The sequence below is a fragment of the Bos grunniens genome, chromosome 15, assembly GCF_055505025.1.
Source record: "Bos grunniens cultivar Pamir isolate PY7600 chromosome 15, Bosgru_T2T1.0, whole genome shotgun sequence".
NCBI classification, from domain to species: Eukaryota; Metazoa; Chordata; class Mammalia; order Artiodactyla; family Bovidae; genus Bos; species Bos grunniens.
Genome location: NC_141179.1, coordinates 67,443,469 through 67,460,668, shown reverse-complemented (window position 1 = coordinate 67,460,668; position 17,200 = coordinate 67,443,469). Strand labels below are relative to the sequence as shown.

At 51.2% G+C, this 17,200-nt stretch overlaps 1 protein-coding gene across 8 annotated transcripts in view; it reads right to left on the bottom strand.

The window, feature by feature from the left end:
* Positions 1-3,896: 3,896 nt before the first annotated feature.
* The window catches only part of PRR5L (proline rich 5 like), a 157,933-nt gene continuing 144,629 nt past the window's right edge, over positions 3,897-17,200 (bottom strand). For 7 of the 8 annotated variants that reach the window (XM_086341162.1, XM_086341159.1, XM_086341158.1 and 4 more), the window contains 2 exons: positions 14,156-14,282; positions 3,897-5,154 (listed from right to left, as the gene is read on the bottom strand). In XM_086341162.1, the coding sequence (XP_086197288.1) occupies positions 4,760-5,154; positions 14,156-14,282 (522 nt within the window). In that variant the 3' untranslated portion in view covers positions 3,897-4,759. Of the gene's footprint in view, positions 5,155-6,076; positions 6,193-14,155; positions 14,283-17,200 lie in introns of all 8 variants that reach the window. The other variant, XM_086341163.1, reaches the window with a different exon arrangement.

Below are 17,200 nucleotides of genomic sequence, written 5' to 3'. Positions count from 1 at the left end.
ATGATTATACTTATTAAATATTATTTTTAAAGCCACATTTAAACCTATTAATATTTAAAGATTAAAAAAAACATTGAGGGGTTTCTCTGGTGGTCCAGTGGTTGAGAATCCGCTTGCTGATGCAGGGGACATGGGTTCAGTCCCTTGTCCGGGAAGATCCCACACGCCATGTGGCAACTAAGCCTGTGCACCACAACTACTGAGACCCGCTCGTCCTAGAGCCTGTGCCTCAACGAGAAGCCACCATAACGAGAAGTCTGCACACCGCAAATAGAGAGGAGCCCCCACTTTCTGCAACTAGAGAAAGTCCTTGAACAGCAACAAAGACCCAACACAGCCAAAAATAAATAATAAATAAAACAACACAAAAATTGAAATCTTTTCTACATAAGGAATCCATTGTCCAGGTTCCCCCAACCCCTGCTCCCTACCCTATGAGGTTTTCTAGAAACAGTTCAAGAAGAGCAAGAGAAGCAGCTTTGAGTGGACATCAAGTTTAAAGGCCCCCAGGCCAGGCAGACTGGTCTCCCTGGACACTGAGACTGGTACCCACCTGCTGACTGCAGCTCAGTCTTCTCAGTGTCCCCAGCACACCACGAGGCTGGCCTTTCCTCCCTGAGACATCAGTAGAGGGGGCAGCAGAGGCAGTGGTAATCAGAGGCCCATGGAAATCTTGACATAAAGATTATCCCAGTGGGCCCAGTGGAATCACAAGGGTCTAAAGAGTGGACAAGGGAGGCAGAATGGAGGCTGGGGTGATGCAGCGTGAGGGGGACTCAACCCATGGTTGCGAGTTTAGTGTTGAAGATGAAGAGGCTGCAAGCCAAGGAATATGGGCGGCCTCTGGAAGCTGGCAAAGGTGAGGAAATGGGTTCTCCCCTCGGAGCCTCCAGAGAGGAACGCAGCCCCGCCAACACCTAGATCTCTAGCCCAGTGAGACCCAGGTCAGCCTTCCAGCCTACAGAATGTGAGATCACAAATGCACGCTGCCTTTTTTTGGGCTGTGCTCGGTCTTTCTCTGGTTGTGGTGAGCAGGGGCTCCCCTTTGTTGCGGTGTGTGGGCCTCTCATTACAGTGGCTTCTCTGGTTTCCAAGCACAGGTTCTAGGCGCACGGGATCAGTAGCTGTGGAACAGACAGTTGGCCCACAGCACGTGGGATCTTCCTGGACCAGGAATCGAACCGGGTCCCCTGCATTGCCAGGTGGATTCTTAACCACTGGACCACCAGGTAAGCCCAGCGAGCACTCATTTGTGGTAATTTCTTATGGCATTGAGCGGGAACAAAATCAGATTTTAAGGCTGATCCCAAATTTAGAGCGACCTTCTCTAGCCACCTGGTCTGGGGTCACTCACACATTACCCACTAGTCACTGGGTTTTGCCATTCTGTTTCATTCAGTGTTGTTCATTACTTGAAATACCTGTGTTCACCTGACTGCCCGCCTTCCCCCATTGGATGGTAAGCCCCAAGAGATGCAGGCACACAGGTTTTCTGTCCCATCACCACATGCCCAACACCCACAAGTGCCTACAATGCAGTGGCAGTTCCACAAATATTTGGTAGGAAGATGAGTGGCTGGATGAGTGAATACAGGTAGTGCACCAGTGACATGAAATCTACCGAGGCAGACCTCTCGGCATTCCTAGTTCACTGTGCCAGTCTCTGAAGGCTCAGTGAAAAGTGTGACTGTTCTCCTTGACCTCCTCCAGGGTTTTCAATCAGTTCAGGATACACCTCTCTGAAGGCTCTTACAAAGGCTCCCTCCGGGTCAAACACTCAGGAAAGAGACCAGGCTGGCTTCAGAAGAGACCTTGCCTTTGCAGACTCTGTTCGGTGTTTTCCAAGCTCCTCCGCAGACAGGCTGTTCCTCCAGGAAATGACTTGCCAATCCAGATGAGGATGGCAAGCAAAGCCCAGGGGAGACTGGCTGAGGTCAGGCTGCTGCCTAACCCAGGGGTGGAGGCAACAGGAAAAGGGACCTAGAAGCCGGGAAGGCGGGTTCCTCACACCGGGAGTGTGCAGACAGGATGCAGAGGTCTAACGGACGCTCTCAGACTCAGAATTTGCAAATGGACACGCTTGCAAATTCAATCAAGACACACAGCCCGGGAACAGAGTAATGTACAAAATGATGTTTATTGAATCTGTTTTGGAAACAGACAGCATGAAAGGCTTTTGGTTTATGAGCTCACTCGGAGTTTAAGAGTCGTGATCGTTTCCTGTCATTAAACCTCAGGCACAGAAAGATCCTAGCTTAAATAATGAAAACGAATCTTCATCTCATGAAGGGGAGAAAAAGTGGTTAAAAGCACTACAGCTGTTGCTCTTGCAGTAGCTCTGATAGCCTGAATGCTCATAAACATCAACAGTTTTTCTATGTACAGTGTGAAGTATTTACTGTACAAATATCAGGTATGTACATCAAAGTTACAGTTGTGAACTAGCTAACATTCATTAGCAGTTAAGTACACTGGGTCTATACTGACGCTCTCATTCTTAACCTAAGGGCTTACACATTTAACTGATGACTGCTGTCCTCATCAGGGGCATTTAGTATATGGAAAAAGCATTTAAAAACATATATATCATTCATGTTGTAAACTAAAAAAGCAAACCCAACCATGATTAATGACTTTGCTGGGATCAGTAAATACTAGTCCCAAGTGCTAAGTGTGCCAATAAGGACAGAAGCCATTGGTTAAAGAAATCATCACATGTTACCTACTGATATTCCATTTGCTAATGCATGTTGGTGAATGCGTGGACTTTAGCCAACACATCCACAGATTATTTTTTGTTTGAAATTCTCAGAAGGTCTCCTTTGCGTATTTTTTCTTCCATCACTCTCTTAAAAGGATATAAACGAAACAACTTCTTAAACAAAATTTCCAAATCAGAAGCCATCAAAAGCACTACTCTGGTCATATTTCAATCTTCACCCAGAAGGGAAATACCGTCAAGGATGAGATGAGTTTAGAAGGTCTCTTCCTCTGTTGGCAGCTTAGACTGTCCTCATCCTCTCTCCAGCTGTACTGGAAGCCAAGCTGGCTCACAGCTCTGACATTTCATAAACAAAGTTTCCAAAGACTAACAGGATACCTAGAAGGTGCCAGAAGTGTTCAGGGCCTTCTTTTTTTTTTTTTTTTCTGGAGTTGTTATCAGGGGGCCAGCAGACAAATACAAAAAGAACAGTGGAGTGAAAGGATATAAAAAGTCCAGACCTGTATGGAGGAAGCAGTGTTGAGAAGATATTATATGATTCAGATGGTAAAGAGTCTACTTGCAATGCCAGAGACCTAGGTTCAACCCCTGGGTTGGGTAGATCCCCTGGAGAAGGGAACGGCAACCCACTCTAGTATTTTTGCCTGGAGAATTCCATTGTCAGAGGAGCCTGGTGGGCTACAGTCCATGGGGTTGCCAAGAGTCGGACACAACTGAGTGACTAACACTTTCACCTTTTATACATAAATAGTACCAAAGCCTGCTGATCCAAAGAACATTTCCAGACCCCAAAGGTTAGACATTCCAGGCACTTCTAGGCACTGCTTTAATCATAGGGAATGAACATGTCTCCAAAAGGTCTTGCCCACATCAGCCCTGGCTCCCCCCACTATAAAGCACTGAGACATCTCATTTGCTAGACCCCTCTGCTCCCGAGGCATGCCGAGTCTCCTCATCTCAATACAACTTTTCCTATAAACCATGACACTCACAAACACAGGGCTTACCAGACTCAAATCCAGCTGCTTCCAGAGCTCTGTACCTCGGGGCCCCACCTACCATGGATTGCTTTCACCCTGAACCACTCCTAACCTCCTTTCTTAGGGGGTTTGCTATTTTTCTGTGTGAAGACCCACCTCCATGGGAAATGAGCAGTGCAAGATCTACATGCAAATATTTGCAAGCGATTTTATTTTTGAAATGATGTACATTAAAAAAAAATTCAAGTCAAATCCAGGAACAGATTAGTTGGTTGGTATCAGCTGGCCCCTCCCCCATGACAGCAAAGGGGTCAGTTTCTGAAATGAAAGAGGAAGGCACCAGCTATTCCACCGGGAAGGTTAGTTCCTTGAGTTGGGGAGAAAGCCTTGGAAAGGGAACGCTGAAGCTTAATTAAAGATGGGGTTCCTCTAGCCGTGTGGCCCTCCTGGGCCAAAAGCCAAAGACAGCATAAAGGGTCTGGGTATAGGTGAGGAAGAACCCTCGTTGGCCAGTAATTCTGAAACTGAAATGGAAGATGCATTCCTGGTCAGGCTTGGGAGGGGCTGCAGTCTACTTTTACTCCACACGAGAGAGTCAAGAGGTACCTCTCTCTACTGCCTCTTTTCACCCACCAGCCTCTGTATCACGAAGACTCAAGGGGAACTCCACATGCCAACACAGCCTTGCTGGCTTTGTATGTGGTTTGGATGACCTCCAGCTATAGGAACGCCAGGGGCGCTGTGATATACAGTCAGGAGGACCGGACAGTCCATTATCTGAAAATAAAAGCCCAGTGAGGAAGATCTGGGTTGAGTCAAGCAGGCAAGAGGGCAGACATTGGGCAGTTAGATCTGTGTGGCTGCAAAAAGGTGCTCACCGTCCTGAAAATGGAGAGGCTTATGACAAATGTCCCCTAGGGCACTCAGACTAGCCTGTATCCAAAAAGGCAGAAGGTGGCATTGCCCAGAGGAAGTGCTCCCCTCAGTGATCCTTGGGGATGCAGCTGCCCTCATCCTGGTTGCCAGGCAGCAGCTGGGAGTCCTGGGAGATGGGGGTTCAGCTCAGGGAAGCACAGTTCAGCTCCGAGTCCTCCTGGCTGCCCGTGGCCCCCTGCTCTGGCTCGTCGGGACCGTCGGTGATGTTGGGCTCGCTGGAGCACTGCCGGTGGGGCGGTGGGAAGCTGGGCTGCAGCAGCAGGCACTTGTCCTCGCCACCAGACTCCTCCCCTAAGCCCGAGTGCATCATGGTGGCCATGGCCAGCAGCTGGATGTCCGAGTGGGCATTGGCCACTGTGTGTCGCCGGACGCTGCCACACTTCTCTAGGTAGGCCTCCCCCTCTTGCTCCGTCAGCGGGGTCAGGGCCATCTCGTTCAGGGGCCGGCTGACGGGGGTTATTGGGGAGGCGTAGTTCAGGAGCGTGACCTTGGGCCGGACCCTGGAGTGGCGCCTGGCTGCAAGAGAAAGACCAGCAAAGGCTGTGATTGGGTCGGGGTGGTAGGTGTCAAAAACTCCTAAAGAATTTGGCAGAAGAGGGAGGTGGCAGCTCCACCTTCAGGGACGGCTTTAGATGAAGCCCTGAAGCACAAGGAAGGAACTTGGCTACATCTATGTTTCTCTTGTAACTTCACTTTGTTCATGCCTGATCCTGCCTATGGCCAACATACCCTCCCATAGTAGGAGTACCAATGGATGTTCCATGACAGATGAAGGAGCTCCAAGGGAGTCCCCTCACATTTGCAGCTGCTGCCTCAGCTTCCTTGGATTTGCCCTCAATTCCCTTCTAACCAGTCTTGTCCGAAGACCTGAGCACCGGCTGGACCAGTTGCCCAGAGATGCTCTGGGCTCCATTCAGCATGATGAGCCCCCTGCAGTGTCAACAGAGGAAGTGGAAAAGGCCTCATAAGCTCAAGTTCAGAGGAATAGCTAACTGGGGGGACCTTGGCTATCAAAGCAAAGGCAGTGGCAGATCCTCTGGATCATCATGGACCAGAACCACCAACAGTCCCAGCAGCTTGATGATCTGAGGCCTGAGTTCTGTTCAAGTCGATATTCTGGCTTCAACCAGCCTTTCACAGCACCAAAGAGGAGATGAGGCTCCGTACATGGCCCATGGAGGCAGCAGAGAGCAGTGGACATGAATTATTTTAAAAACTGCTGCTTCTCAAATTCTTCCATTTTGGAAACTATGCTCAACCTTGACATGTGTTCATTTTTTGAATCCTCCTAAAAATTGAACCTAAGTTATGATCATTTTTCATAGTTAAAGTGGGAGATAATATGAGCATCAAAGAGATAGGAATTGGCCTACGCTCACACAGCTAGAACATAGAAGAGCTGGGATGCAAAACAAGGGCTGTCTCACTCCAGACTCACTTGTGCTCGCTGTCCACACAAAGCATATATAGCGATAGTTGACTAAGCATCCCGAGGGAAGGACAAGCCAAGTACATGAGGTTCGAATCCAGGGAGAAGAGTCGGAAGGAGGAAGCCTGTGTACAAATAACACCCAGTTGTGAAGGTCTCTCCTCTCCCACCTTTACAAGGACCATGCCAGTCCTGAGACCTCCAGTGTGGCCGGGGCAGGGCCCAGGGCAAGCTTGCATCCCCAAGGCCCCAGGAAAGCCTCCTCTGTAGGCACCAGCCTCCTATTCCACTGAGGCACCATGTTAGCAGCATGAATTGGATGAAAGACCCCAGCGAGGCAGAGGAGGTGAGGATGGAGGGCTGAGGAGGTGAGGATGGAGGGCTGAGGAGCGGTGGGGTCTGGTCAAAGCCTCTTTTTTCCTTCTGCCCTCTTCCAGCCAGTGCACACACCCCCAGCCTTCCAACCTCCCAACCCATCGGCACCTGTCACTGCTTTCCCCAACTCCCCCCATTCCTAAGACCTGGAAGACTCCTAACACATGCCTCTCTCAGCAGGGGATTCCAAGGGGATAAATGAGGAAGTCCTGACCTCGCTGGTGCTCCCTCCACCCCTGACAGGATAACAAAGGGTGGAGGGGGAGACCTGAGCTCTAAAGGGAGAGAAGACGGCACTCGCCAGTCACAGACTGGCCTTGGGACACTCAGCCCATGCTGCTCTAGTTTACTGTTGGGTTTTCCCATGGATCTGGAGGCCCTGAAACATGCAGTCATCACCTTCAAAGCTCATGCGCCTTGATGGGCATTGTAGTGAGGGTGCCGTGTTCATCTGCAAAGTTCTCAGCAGGTCCCATCACTGGATGGTCTTATATATCCATACATGCACATATGCATATGCATATAAGGGCTTCCCTTGTGGCTCAGCTGGTAAAGAATCCGCCTGCAGTGTAGGAGACCTGGGTTTGATTCCTGGGTTGAGAAGACCCCTGGAGAAGGGAAAGGCTACCCACTCCAGCATTCTGGCCTGGAGAATTCCATGGACTGTATAGTCCATGGGGTCACAAAGAGTCGGACACAACTGAGCGACTTTCACTTTTCATATGCATATATGTGTACACACACACGTGTGTGACTATATGCACATACACAAATATGTATATACAATGACAAGAGAATAAAATCCTAACCCTTAGGACTAAGTCACCATGACTACTCACTTGGAGCCCCCAGGAGCTATTTGATGGCAACAGCAATTATTTCTCAGAATCAGGTAATAATACGTAGAATTTAGAACTTACTGAGTGTCTTCCCATCCATCATCTTACTGTTGAGTCCCAATCTCCCTCTAAAACACTAGGACATCTCTCATCATCCCCATTGTTCAGATGAGGAAGACTGAGGCTCAAGCCAATCCTCTGAAGTCCTAAATGGCAGTGCCCAGACATCCCTAATACACACTGCTGCGTCTCCGGCCTCCATCACTGCCCTTGAACCAGCCCACTCTCTGAACTCAGGCAGCAGCAAACACTGCCTGCAGCAATGCCAGACAAGAGGCTGGGTCCTCACGCCCTTCTTTGGGGGAAAAATGATATAGGGGATAAAACGCCAAGGAGCCAACAGGACAGAAGAATCTATGCCAGACGTCGGCAGAGGTCCTCTCTGAAGCGTGGGTGCTTGCACGCGCCAAGTCTCACATTTCTAAAATGTTCCCACATTTTTACAATAACCATGTATTACTTTTATGATCGCAAAAATCGATAACTGTAAAACAGAAGCACCGGAAGAGTTCAAAGAAGCAGGGACCCCATTAAAGAACCATCCTTTAAAAAAAGTGCCCTTGAAAACAATTCATCTTCTCTCCTGCTGCTGTTAAAAGCAAACACTCAAGGTTGGCAATTGGAAAACCCAGGTGGTGGCGGCCCTACAACCAGCCTAGGAGGAAACTGGACTGGACAGTGAGTGCTTACTACCTGCAGATCAAGAAAGAGGAGAAATCTGGAAAAAAGCCCAGGCTTAGGATGCGGGATGAGGTCTGGGGGAGAGACGTGCATGGTAGACACACAGCATCTCTGGAGGAAAGAATTCCTTGGGTGGTTTCCATCGTTCCCAACCTGGCAGAATGAGCTAGCAAGCTGTCTCAGATGGGTGCCTGGACATCGTCCGTCTCTCTCACACTGTTAGTCTAGCAGCCTAAAGGTTCTGGAGGGTTCTACTTGGGCTTTTGCGGAGAGATGGAGCCAGAGGGGGGGTGGCCAGCCTGGAGGAGGGGGTCCCCATGATGCCCCCCTTTCAACAAACGTTTCAACAAACGTCTTGAGCTTTGTGCAAAATGTTGTGTTTGCTGCGGAGAGCAAAGAGGAGCATAAATCTGATATGAGGCCTCACACAGGGGCTGGAGCACAGTGGTGAGGGGTGGGTGGGGGAAGTTTTAGAAGCAGTCATTAGTTCAGCATCTACTATGCACTCTATCCAAACAGAAGAGGCTTCACTGACACGATCTCCTGACTGCTTTGCAGAAAAGGAACCTGAGGTTGACATGCTAAGTCATTTTACAGTCATGGTTAGTGATGAAACTGGGATTCAAGCCCAGGGCGGATAGCACAGCCCTTGCTCCTGACTTTCTGGAAGCCAGCACACACATTTGTGTTAAAACCAGGTCAACACAATGTTGACCAATATCAGGGCAACCAATGTCAGGGCAGGGGTACAAATGAGAGCAGGCTGGGGAATCAGAGGAGGAGGAGTTATGAAGAGGGGGCTTCTCAGATGGGCCTAGTCCTCTGAGGGTCAGACAGACTGCATGGCTGTCCGTTCATTCATTCCCTCCCTCAGAGGAGAGGTCTACGCCATGCCTAGCCAACAGGGGAGCCACATGCAATAAGTCTAAGGGGGAGACGGACAAATAATCAGGCCGTGACTAACACAGCATGGTAAGGTCTGGGATGTGGTTTGGGGTCCGTAGAAGGAAAGGGGAGGCACACACACCTCCTCATCTGGGGTGATTCCACAGGCCCCAGACCATCCTATTGGGCCTGTAATACAGCTGTTGGTAGCTCTGCCGGGCCCCTGCCCAGCGACAGGGCAGCCTCTTCCTCCTCTGTGTTCGGCCCTCCACAGCTCAGAGACGTTAAGTAACTTACTCCAGGGCACACAGCTGAAGCCCACCCTGGTGGTTTCCACAGCCCTGCTCCCTCTGCAGCCAGCCCCGCCTCTCTTAGGACAGTTCCCTGCTGCTGACCCGGAGGCCGCCAGCTCCTCCTCCTGCCTTCTGGGCACAATGTTCTGGCTCCCAAGCCTGGGTGTGGACACAGCAGAGACCACAGGGGCGGCTGGGCTGTGTGAGTCCCCTGGGCAGGCCATGTGTGCTTGCAAAGCTCCCCCCAACGTTCAGAGCCGCCTCCCAGAGAAGAGACCACAGGGGCCCCTTGGGAGGCCTTTAAACTGCAGAGTAGGCTTGGAGCTGATAGTCAGCTCGCCACACTGTGGCTGCTTGTCCTCTTTGCCTTCTTTTTCTTATTTGCATCAGGGAAAGCTGGGCCCTGCCATTCAGAGCAGGAAGTCTCCAAAGGGGATTGATTGAGCTGTGGGTCTCCCACCTGGTGCCTAAAAGCTGGCCCCTCCTTGGCAAGGGGGCCCACGGAGGAGCAGCAAGAGGGGCTGGACCCTGACGCCTCCTGCACCCCCCTCCCAGCCTCCTCCTGTATTTGCTCCTGCCTCACTCCCCAGGCGACCCGCGGAGCCCTGGCATTCGTCCCCCTGCTCTGAAGCCAGCCCTGGCAGCTCCCTTCAAACCCCCAGAGAGAAACAAAGCCCGGAGGAGGCGGTTCTTTTTGGGGACTCAGTTCCCAGGCCTTTGATCTCCCAGGCTTTCGGCCAGGCCCCACCGGAGTGGCCCCCATCAGGCGTGTTACAACGCCTGCCCATCAGGTTCACGGTGGGCGTCTCTCTTTAGGCCCTGGCACCTGAAAGTCCATGAATGCCGACTGATCAAGAGGACAAGTTACTGTATCTTGGGGCAAAGGACCCTCCCCCTGGAGCCACAATGGAGAGAGATGAGTGGGAGGCCCGGGCCTTTGTGCGGAAGAAACGAGCGCTAACTGAGCCAGGGCAGCGGCCTGGAAACTTGGGAAACTGGAAAGGTAGAAATGTGGGCCTGGCATCTGACAAATTGGCCTGTTTTTTGGTTTTTTTTTTTAAGATTTCATTATTTTCCTCCTCACCCACTACTCCCTCTGCCTAAGAAAAGTGACAGCTTTGGAGGGAAGGACACACACACACACACACACGCTCACTCCATCACATCCTGGGACTCATCTTTTCTCTCCGAAGCAAGCCTTGCCCATCCATGGGATGAGGCTTAACTCTCAGACCCATGGGCCTGGCGGGCAGGAAGAGGGTCCACCCGTGAGTCCCCGGCTCAACCTGCCTGAGCCCGTGAGTACAGGTGGGAGCCCTAGAAGGCCACTTCTCCAGCTCTGGTCACCTACCCTGTGTGACCCTGGGGACGTTTCTTACCAATGCAGAGTCTGAGGTCACGACAGCATGCATCCCCAGAATCTGGTAGGATGACTACATGCCAAGCGCTTGCTCAGGGCCTGGAAGGTGACAGGTGTTTTGAGATGCTGGGCCCAGCTGCCCTTCACCCCTCCCACCCTGTCAGGCCCAGAGAGGTCGTGGAAAGGCCTCCGGAGATTTCTCACGTCCACCGCCTCTGCTCTGTCTCTTTCTACCTCGGCCGGTTGTCACAACAGGCAGCTACCTCTTCCACAGACAGGAGAAGAGCCTCTGTTCAACTGAGGGGAAGACTGAGCCGCAGAGAGTCCTCTCTTTATCTAGAAAGGGGTGTCCTCCATAAGGAAGGGCGCTGTGGTGGCCATTTTAGCTTTTTGGTGTCCAGGGGTTGGTTGGGGATGACGTCCTGGCCCTGGATACCTCTGGCACTAAGGACCGCGTGGACAAAGAATGCCGGCTGCCATACCACTAAGCAAAGGATGCCCTGGCCATCGAGCCAGCAGCCACTGCAGCCACCCTGGACTGTGCACCCTCAGGGGATTCAGGATGGAGAAAAGCTATAGGAGAGCAGGCCTAGGCGTTAGGGTATGTATCAAAGGACTTTGAGGTCAACATGTACACACTGCTGTATTTAAAATGGACAACCAACAAGGTCCTGCTGTACAGCACAGGAACTCTGCTCAGTGTTATGTGGCAGCCTGGATGGGAGGGGAGGCTGGGGGAGAATGGACACATGTATGTGTTTGGCTGAGTCCCTGTGCTGTCCACCTGGAACTATCACAACATTATTAATTGGCTATCCTCCAATATAAAATATACTCCAATATAAAATATACTCCAATATAAAAGTTTTTTAAAAAAGGAATGACTTCAATGAGCCCAGACTCTTGCATCTTCCCACATGTAGAAAAGCACTAAATTCACAAACTTGAGATATCTATTTTTCTTTAATTAACAGTATTCTCTCATAGGAATAACAATATTCCAACTACCTGGTCTTTGTTGCAAAAACTTCCATACACCCTAGTTCCTCCTTCCCTCTTTGGAACAGTCCTCCAGAGCTATCTGAGAGGCTGTCTTCTATGCTCAAGTACTTAGTTTTTCCATTGACTAAAACATAATTCTCAGTTTTTAGGGTGTAATTTTTTTCAGTTGACAACTGAGAAGGAAGGACCAGTTTCTCTGCGGTCCCTCAGCACCATCAGTCACCTCTTGGAGCTGACAGGGTGGGTGGGGGGCGGGTGGAGTGTGGAAGAAGAGCTGGCCAAGGGCATAGAGCTAGGGGCTTTGAAAGCCTGTCTCCAACAGCCAGGTGACCTTGACCTGCATTTGCCTCACCTGTGAGTGGGAACGTGGTATCCAGCCCACCCCACACAGTGCCCAGGACGTGGTCTGTGTCCCGGGGCTTCCCCTGCCGTCAGCCACTCTGCAACTCTAAAGCTCTCTCGGTTCCTTGAACGTTGCACCCTCTTGCTCCCCACCCACCTCCTCATAACCTCAAAAGCCTCCCAGAGATCCTTCCCTTTGCCTGGTCAATCTTCCCTCCCCATTGACTCAGCTAACTTGTATTCATCCTCCGGGTCCCACTGCAGAGATCACCTCCTCCAGGGAGTCTTCCCTGATTGCCCAGTCCTCTTGCCGTGGGCCCTGGACTTCCCCACTCAGAGCACTTGTACACTGATGAGTCATGGTCCCTGTGCCAGAGGGCAGGGGTGGGTCAACTTTGTCACAGATATCACCTGCAGCAGTTCACGAGGTGCCAGGGACAGGGTCTTCTTAGTACACATTTGTTGAAATAATAATATAATAAAAAAGTAATCAAAAGAAGGTCATTTCCTCCCTTCTCGGGTTCTACTGTGACAACGCCCCAGAGACAACAACTGTCCTTGGCACAAGAATAAAACCTCAGGCCTTTGATTACAATTTGATGAAAGTATGTATGAGTCTTATTATAGCTGAAAAGTTGAAGGCATCCCCTCTTAGAGCGAGTCCTCACTGAACAAACTTCCAAATCCATTCACGTTCCCAGCTCCAGGCCCAGCAGATGGTGGGGTCCCTGCCATGGCCTGGCTAACCCGCTGGCACACTGACATCTCCTTGTATCCTCCTGCCCCAAACTTGGGGGCCAGCTGGCCCCACCAGAGCAGGAAAGTGGCGCCCAGCCCTCCTCACGGGGAGGGCAGGGGACTGTTTTCCTTCAGCCGGCTCTTGCCAGCTCCTGGGTGGAATCAGGGAGGAGGGAGGGAAGGAGGGAGGGAGGGTGGAGGACCAGGCAGGCAGAAGACTGGGGCCAGCACCCTCAGATTTGTGGTGACTGTGGTTAAACTGGTGTCTCCAGAGAAATATGAAGGGGCCCTAAAAACTGTGGCAGGCCTTGCTTTCTTCTGCAGTCGGGAGGCCCGGGAAGGGGTGGGAAGCCTGCTGGAGGCTGCTCCTCCCCTCTTTTCTTTGAAGCCCAGCTCTGTCTCCATTCAAGCAAGAAGAAGGGATAAAAGGTTTCAAATTCGGGAAATCCCTTTCCACCTCTGCACCTGTGTGTGGGTGCTGGTCACCCCAGCCTCGGGTACCACCCATCCATCTAACAAATAGTTTTTGACTGTCTACTCTATGCCAGGGCTTCCCAGGTGGCACAGCAGTGAAGAATCTGCTTGCCAATGCAGGAGATGCAAGAGATGCAGGTTCAATCCCTGGGGTTGGGAAGATCCCCTTGAGGAGGAAATGGAAACCCACTCCATTGCTGGGACAGAGAAGCCTAATGGACTATAGTTTATGGAGTCACAAAGAATCAGATGCGACTTAGTGACTGCGTATGCACACACACTGCATTGCCAGGCAGCATTTTGGCTGCTGAATTTAGAACCACAAGCCAAAAGTTCCTGCATTTGCGGGGGGTGGGTGGTTCCATTTCAGAGAGTAACTGAGGAATATATTTTATGATATTCTATAGCTATTTCCTCATCTAGACCATAGTCTCACTGAAAGAAGGAATAGACTCATTTCATCTCTAGATTCTCCGGGGTGAGTAGTACAGAGCCTGAATTTTAGCTTTACAGCCACTGGAAAGAGGCCTCAGTGGGATTTGTCCCCCAGTCCAGGAGCCCCTGTCCTGCATGTGAAGTCCCTGGCAGTACCTACAGGAATGCAGTGGGCAGCCAGCAGCTGGATCTCCAGCCACACACCCAGTAAGCTGGCTTCATGTTTTGAGCCACTTTCAAAAGGAAATTCATCACTGGTGGTTTTTCCAGTCATGAGGGGGTAGGCTGCAGTCAGGCATGGTTTTTGGTATCAGATACAGGAAAGTTAACACTGCAGGCACCAAAACAGATCAAAGCCACTGATCAAAGATGTGAATCAGACAAGCACCACCACAGAAGTTCAGTATCCGTTCCTGGGGAGGAATCGGCCAAGCGGGGAGGTTACTGCAACAACCAGGCCAGAGGGAAACACGAGCAGTGAACATGTAGAGGTTTGCACAACCCACGTGGGAAGCAAAGGGCTTGGTAGGTCATCAGGGCTCAGGGAAACATAACTGGTACCAGTCATTGCGGCTCCTGGCAGCTTGAGAGCCGGCCCCCTTACCCAATGTGTACGTGGGGCCTGAGAGGCCACGGTCCTCGCTGATGCCAAGGAAAGGAGAAACCACCTGCTTCACCAGCTCCTCCAGCTGCAAATAACCCTCACTTGGGCCTGTGGGCTCGTGAACACTCTGGAAATAAACACCCAAGAGAGACAGGTCAGTCCAAGTCACCATGGCCAGCGGATTCTGGCCACCCTCCCACTACATTCCAAGCAGGCTGTATCCTCATGGCTGAATGAAGGAAACCCAGGCTTGGAGCCCCAGGCACTGGTCCTGGGTGGCGGTGATCAGAACTGTGCATGGCAAGCATCGTGGCCTCTGCGGTGGGATCCCACCCCAAAGCAGGGCTGGTGGAACGGTGGGACTGTCCCCAACCCAGCTCCAGGGCTGAGGTCTGACCGGTCCCAATCACAGCCAGCTCACCCTCTCTGTCACAATAACTGTTCCACATCAGGCACACAGGAGCTTTATAAAGCACTTTCTATGTTTCACAGCACCTGCCAACAACCCTCACCATCCCCCCTTTTACACACAAGGAAAGTTAAGACTCAGAAAGCTTATGTAACTTGCCCAGGAAAATACAGCTGGTAAGGGGCCAAAACCCAGGCCTGGCACACAAGCTGCCTGGCTCTGAGCCCATCTTACTGCTCCTTGTTAACAGGCTGGAAAAGAAAGCGGGAGAGAATCTGGAAAAGACCAGAACAGCAGAAGAAAGGGAGCATCACTGTGGACCAGACACACATTTAGTACCAAGGTGAAGGGTCAGTTCAAAAGCACAGGAGTCCTCGGAGCTACAAGGAGCTGGAAAGTCATCGAGGTTTTCTAGAAAACCAGCTAACTCTGAAGGAATTCAATTTCTTGCTGGAAAGGCGTGGACGCCATGTGTTTGTATGGAGGGCTTGCAAGAGAGCAAGGCTTCGTGGGCACTGTGCTCAGCCCAAAGGGCCAGCTGTCAGAGTCTCAAAGCAGAAGAGATTTTAAATCACTCTCGTTTGAAAAGAGAAAACTCTCCCCTGCACTGGAGTTTAGGAGCTGGGGCCAAGAAGGGGGAGGGGCCCGTCCTACAGGTTGGATGGAGACCCCTGGGTGCAAGCTCCAAGGGAACTGGCTGATGTGGTATCTTGTCAGCTCCATCACACTGAGATGGAGGCAGCTGGGGGCAGTGGGAGGCAGGGGTGGCTTACCGAAACGAAAAGGAAGGCTGAGGAGGGGGCTACGGGGCAGAAGACTTGGTGGTTGCAGGACCGGGAAGGGGTCAGAATTGGTGCAGAGGAAACGTGAGCGAGGTTGTCTGGCACTTGAGGGGGCTGCTCATGGGAGAAGACCTGAGGGTTTTTCATGTTCGTCAGCAAGAGCAGAAGCACTGGGAAAGGCCAGCAAGATGCCTCGCTTGACACTCCACAAGGACCTGCTGTAGAGCGCAGGGAACTTTACTCATACCCTGTAATAACCTATATGAGAAACGGACCTAAAAGATAAGAGATCCATGTACACGTGTAACTGAATCACTTCGTGGTACATCTGAAAGTAACACAACATTATAAATCAACTGTACTGCAATATGAAACAAAAATTAAAAAAAGTAAAAACAGGTGGAATTTCAGAACTACTAATATGTGTAATGTGCTAAGTCACTCAGTTGTGTCCGACTCTTTGCAAACCATGGACTGTAGCCCTCCAGGCTCCTCTGCCATAGAATCCTCTGGGCAAGAAAACTGGAGTGGGTTGCCATTTCCTTCTCCAGGGGATCTTCCTGACCCAGGGATCGAACCCGGGTCTCCTACGTCTCCTACACTGGCAGGTGGGTTCTTTACCACTGGCAATGCTGCTGCTGCTAAGGCGCTTCAGTCGTGTCTGACTCTGTGTGACCCCATAGACGGCAGCCCACCAGGCTCTCCCGTCCCTGGGATTCTCCAGGCAAGAACACTGCAGTGGGTTGCCATTTCCTTCTCCAATGCATGAAAGTGAAAAGTGAAAGTGAAGTCGCTCAGTCGTGTCCGACTCTTCGAGACCCCGTGGACTGCAGCCCACCAGGCTCCTCCGTCCATGGATTTTCCAGGCAAGAGTACTGGAGTGGGGTGCCATTGCCTTCTCCGACCACTGGCAATATGGTATTACAAAAGCTTCTTTGTTAAAAAAAATAAGTATCTATCACAACTAACTACAGAATTACATGTTGAGAAAAGAAAGGCTTCACTTAGGAAGGCACACGAGACTCTCCACAAGGGTGAGGGGATCCTCCAGGTGGCAGAAGGGAGAGGGGAGCCTTATTCATGCTCTCAGAGACCCACCCACAGCCTCAAAAGTAGAGCAGTTTCAGCCCCAAAACCACCTCGGTTGGGTTTCAGAGCTGAGGACACTTTTATCTCATTTTTTCACCCCTTGATATTTCTCATCTGCCTTCTCCCCACAAGACTCTTCCGCTCTACGATTCCTAAGCACTAAACAAGAGAGGGATGCAGAGCGAGGAGAAGAGGCAAGAAGTGGGAAGGAAATTCTGAGCTGCATCAGAATCCCTGGGCAAAGAACCTGACTTGCACACAGCCCTCTGGGAAGGAGCTATCCTTGGCTTGGCTGCTGGACTGGCTATGTATTTGCAAGGCTCAGCACAAGATGAAAATGTGGGGTCCCTTGTTCAAAAATTAAGAACTTCCAGATGGTGATGAAAAGTGAAAGTGTTAGTCACTCGGTCTTGTCTGACTCTTTGCTACCCTATGGACTGTAGCCCGCCAGGCTCCTCTGTCCATGGGTTTGTCCCAGCACGAATACTGGAGCTGGTAGCCATTCCCTTCTCCAGGGGGTCTTCCCAACCCAGAGATCGAACCCGGGTCTCCTGCATTGCAGGCAGATTCTTTACCATCTGAGCCATCAGGGAAGAGAATTAAACCCAGCATGGGATCCTGTTGGTGGGGGGAACGGGGGCGGGGGAGGACCCTGGGGCACTGACTGGCAGGGGGCACACTGGCTTGATTGGGCAGGTCCCCTCAGAAGGGACCATTCTAGGACAGTCTCAGACCTGCCTGTGCCTGCCAGGGAGAATCAGATCT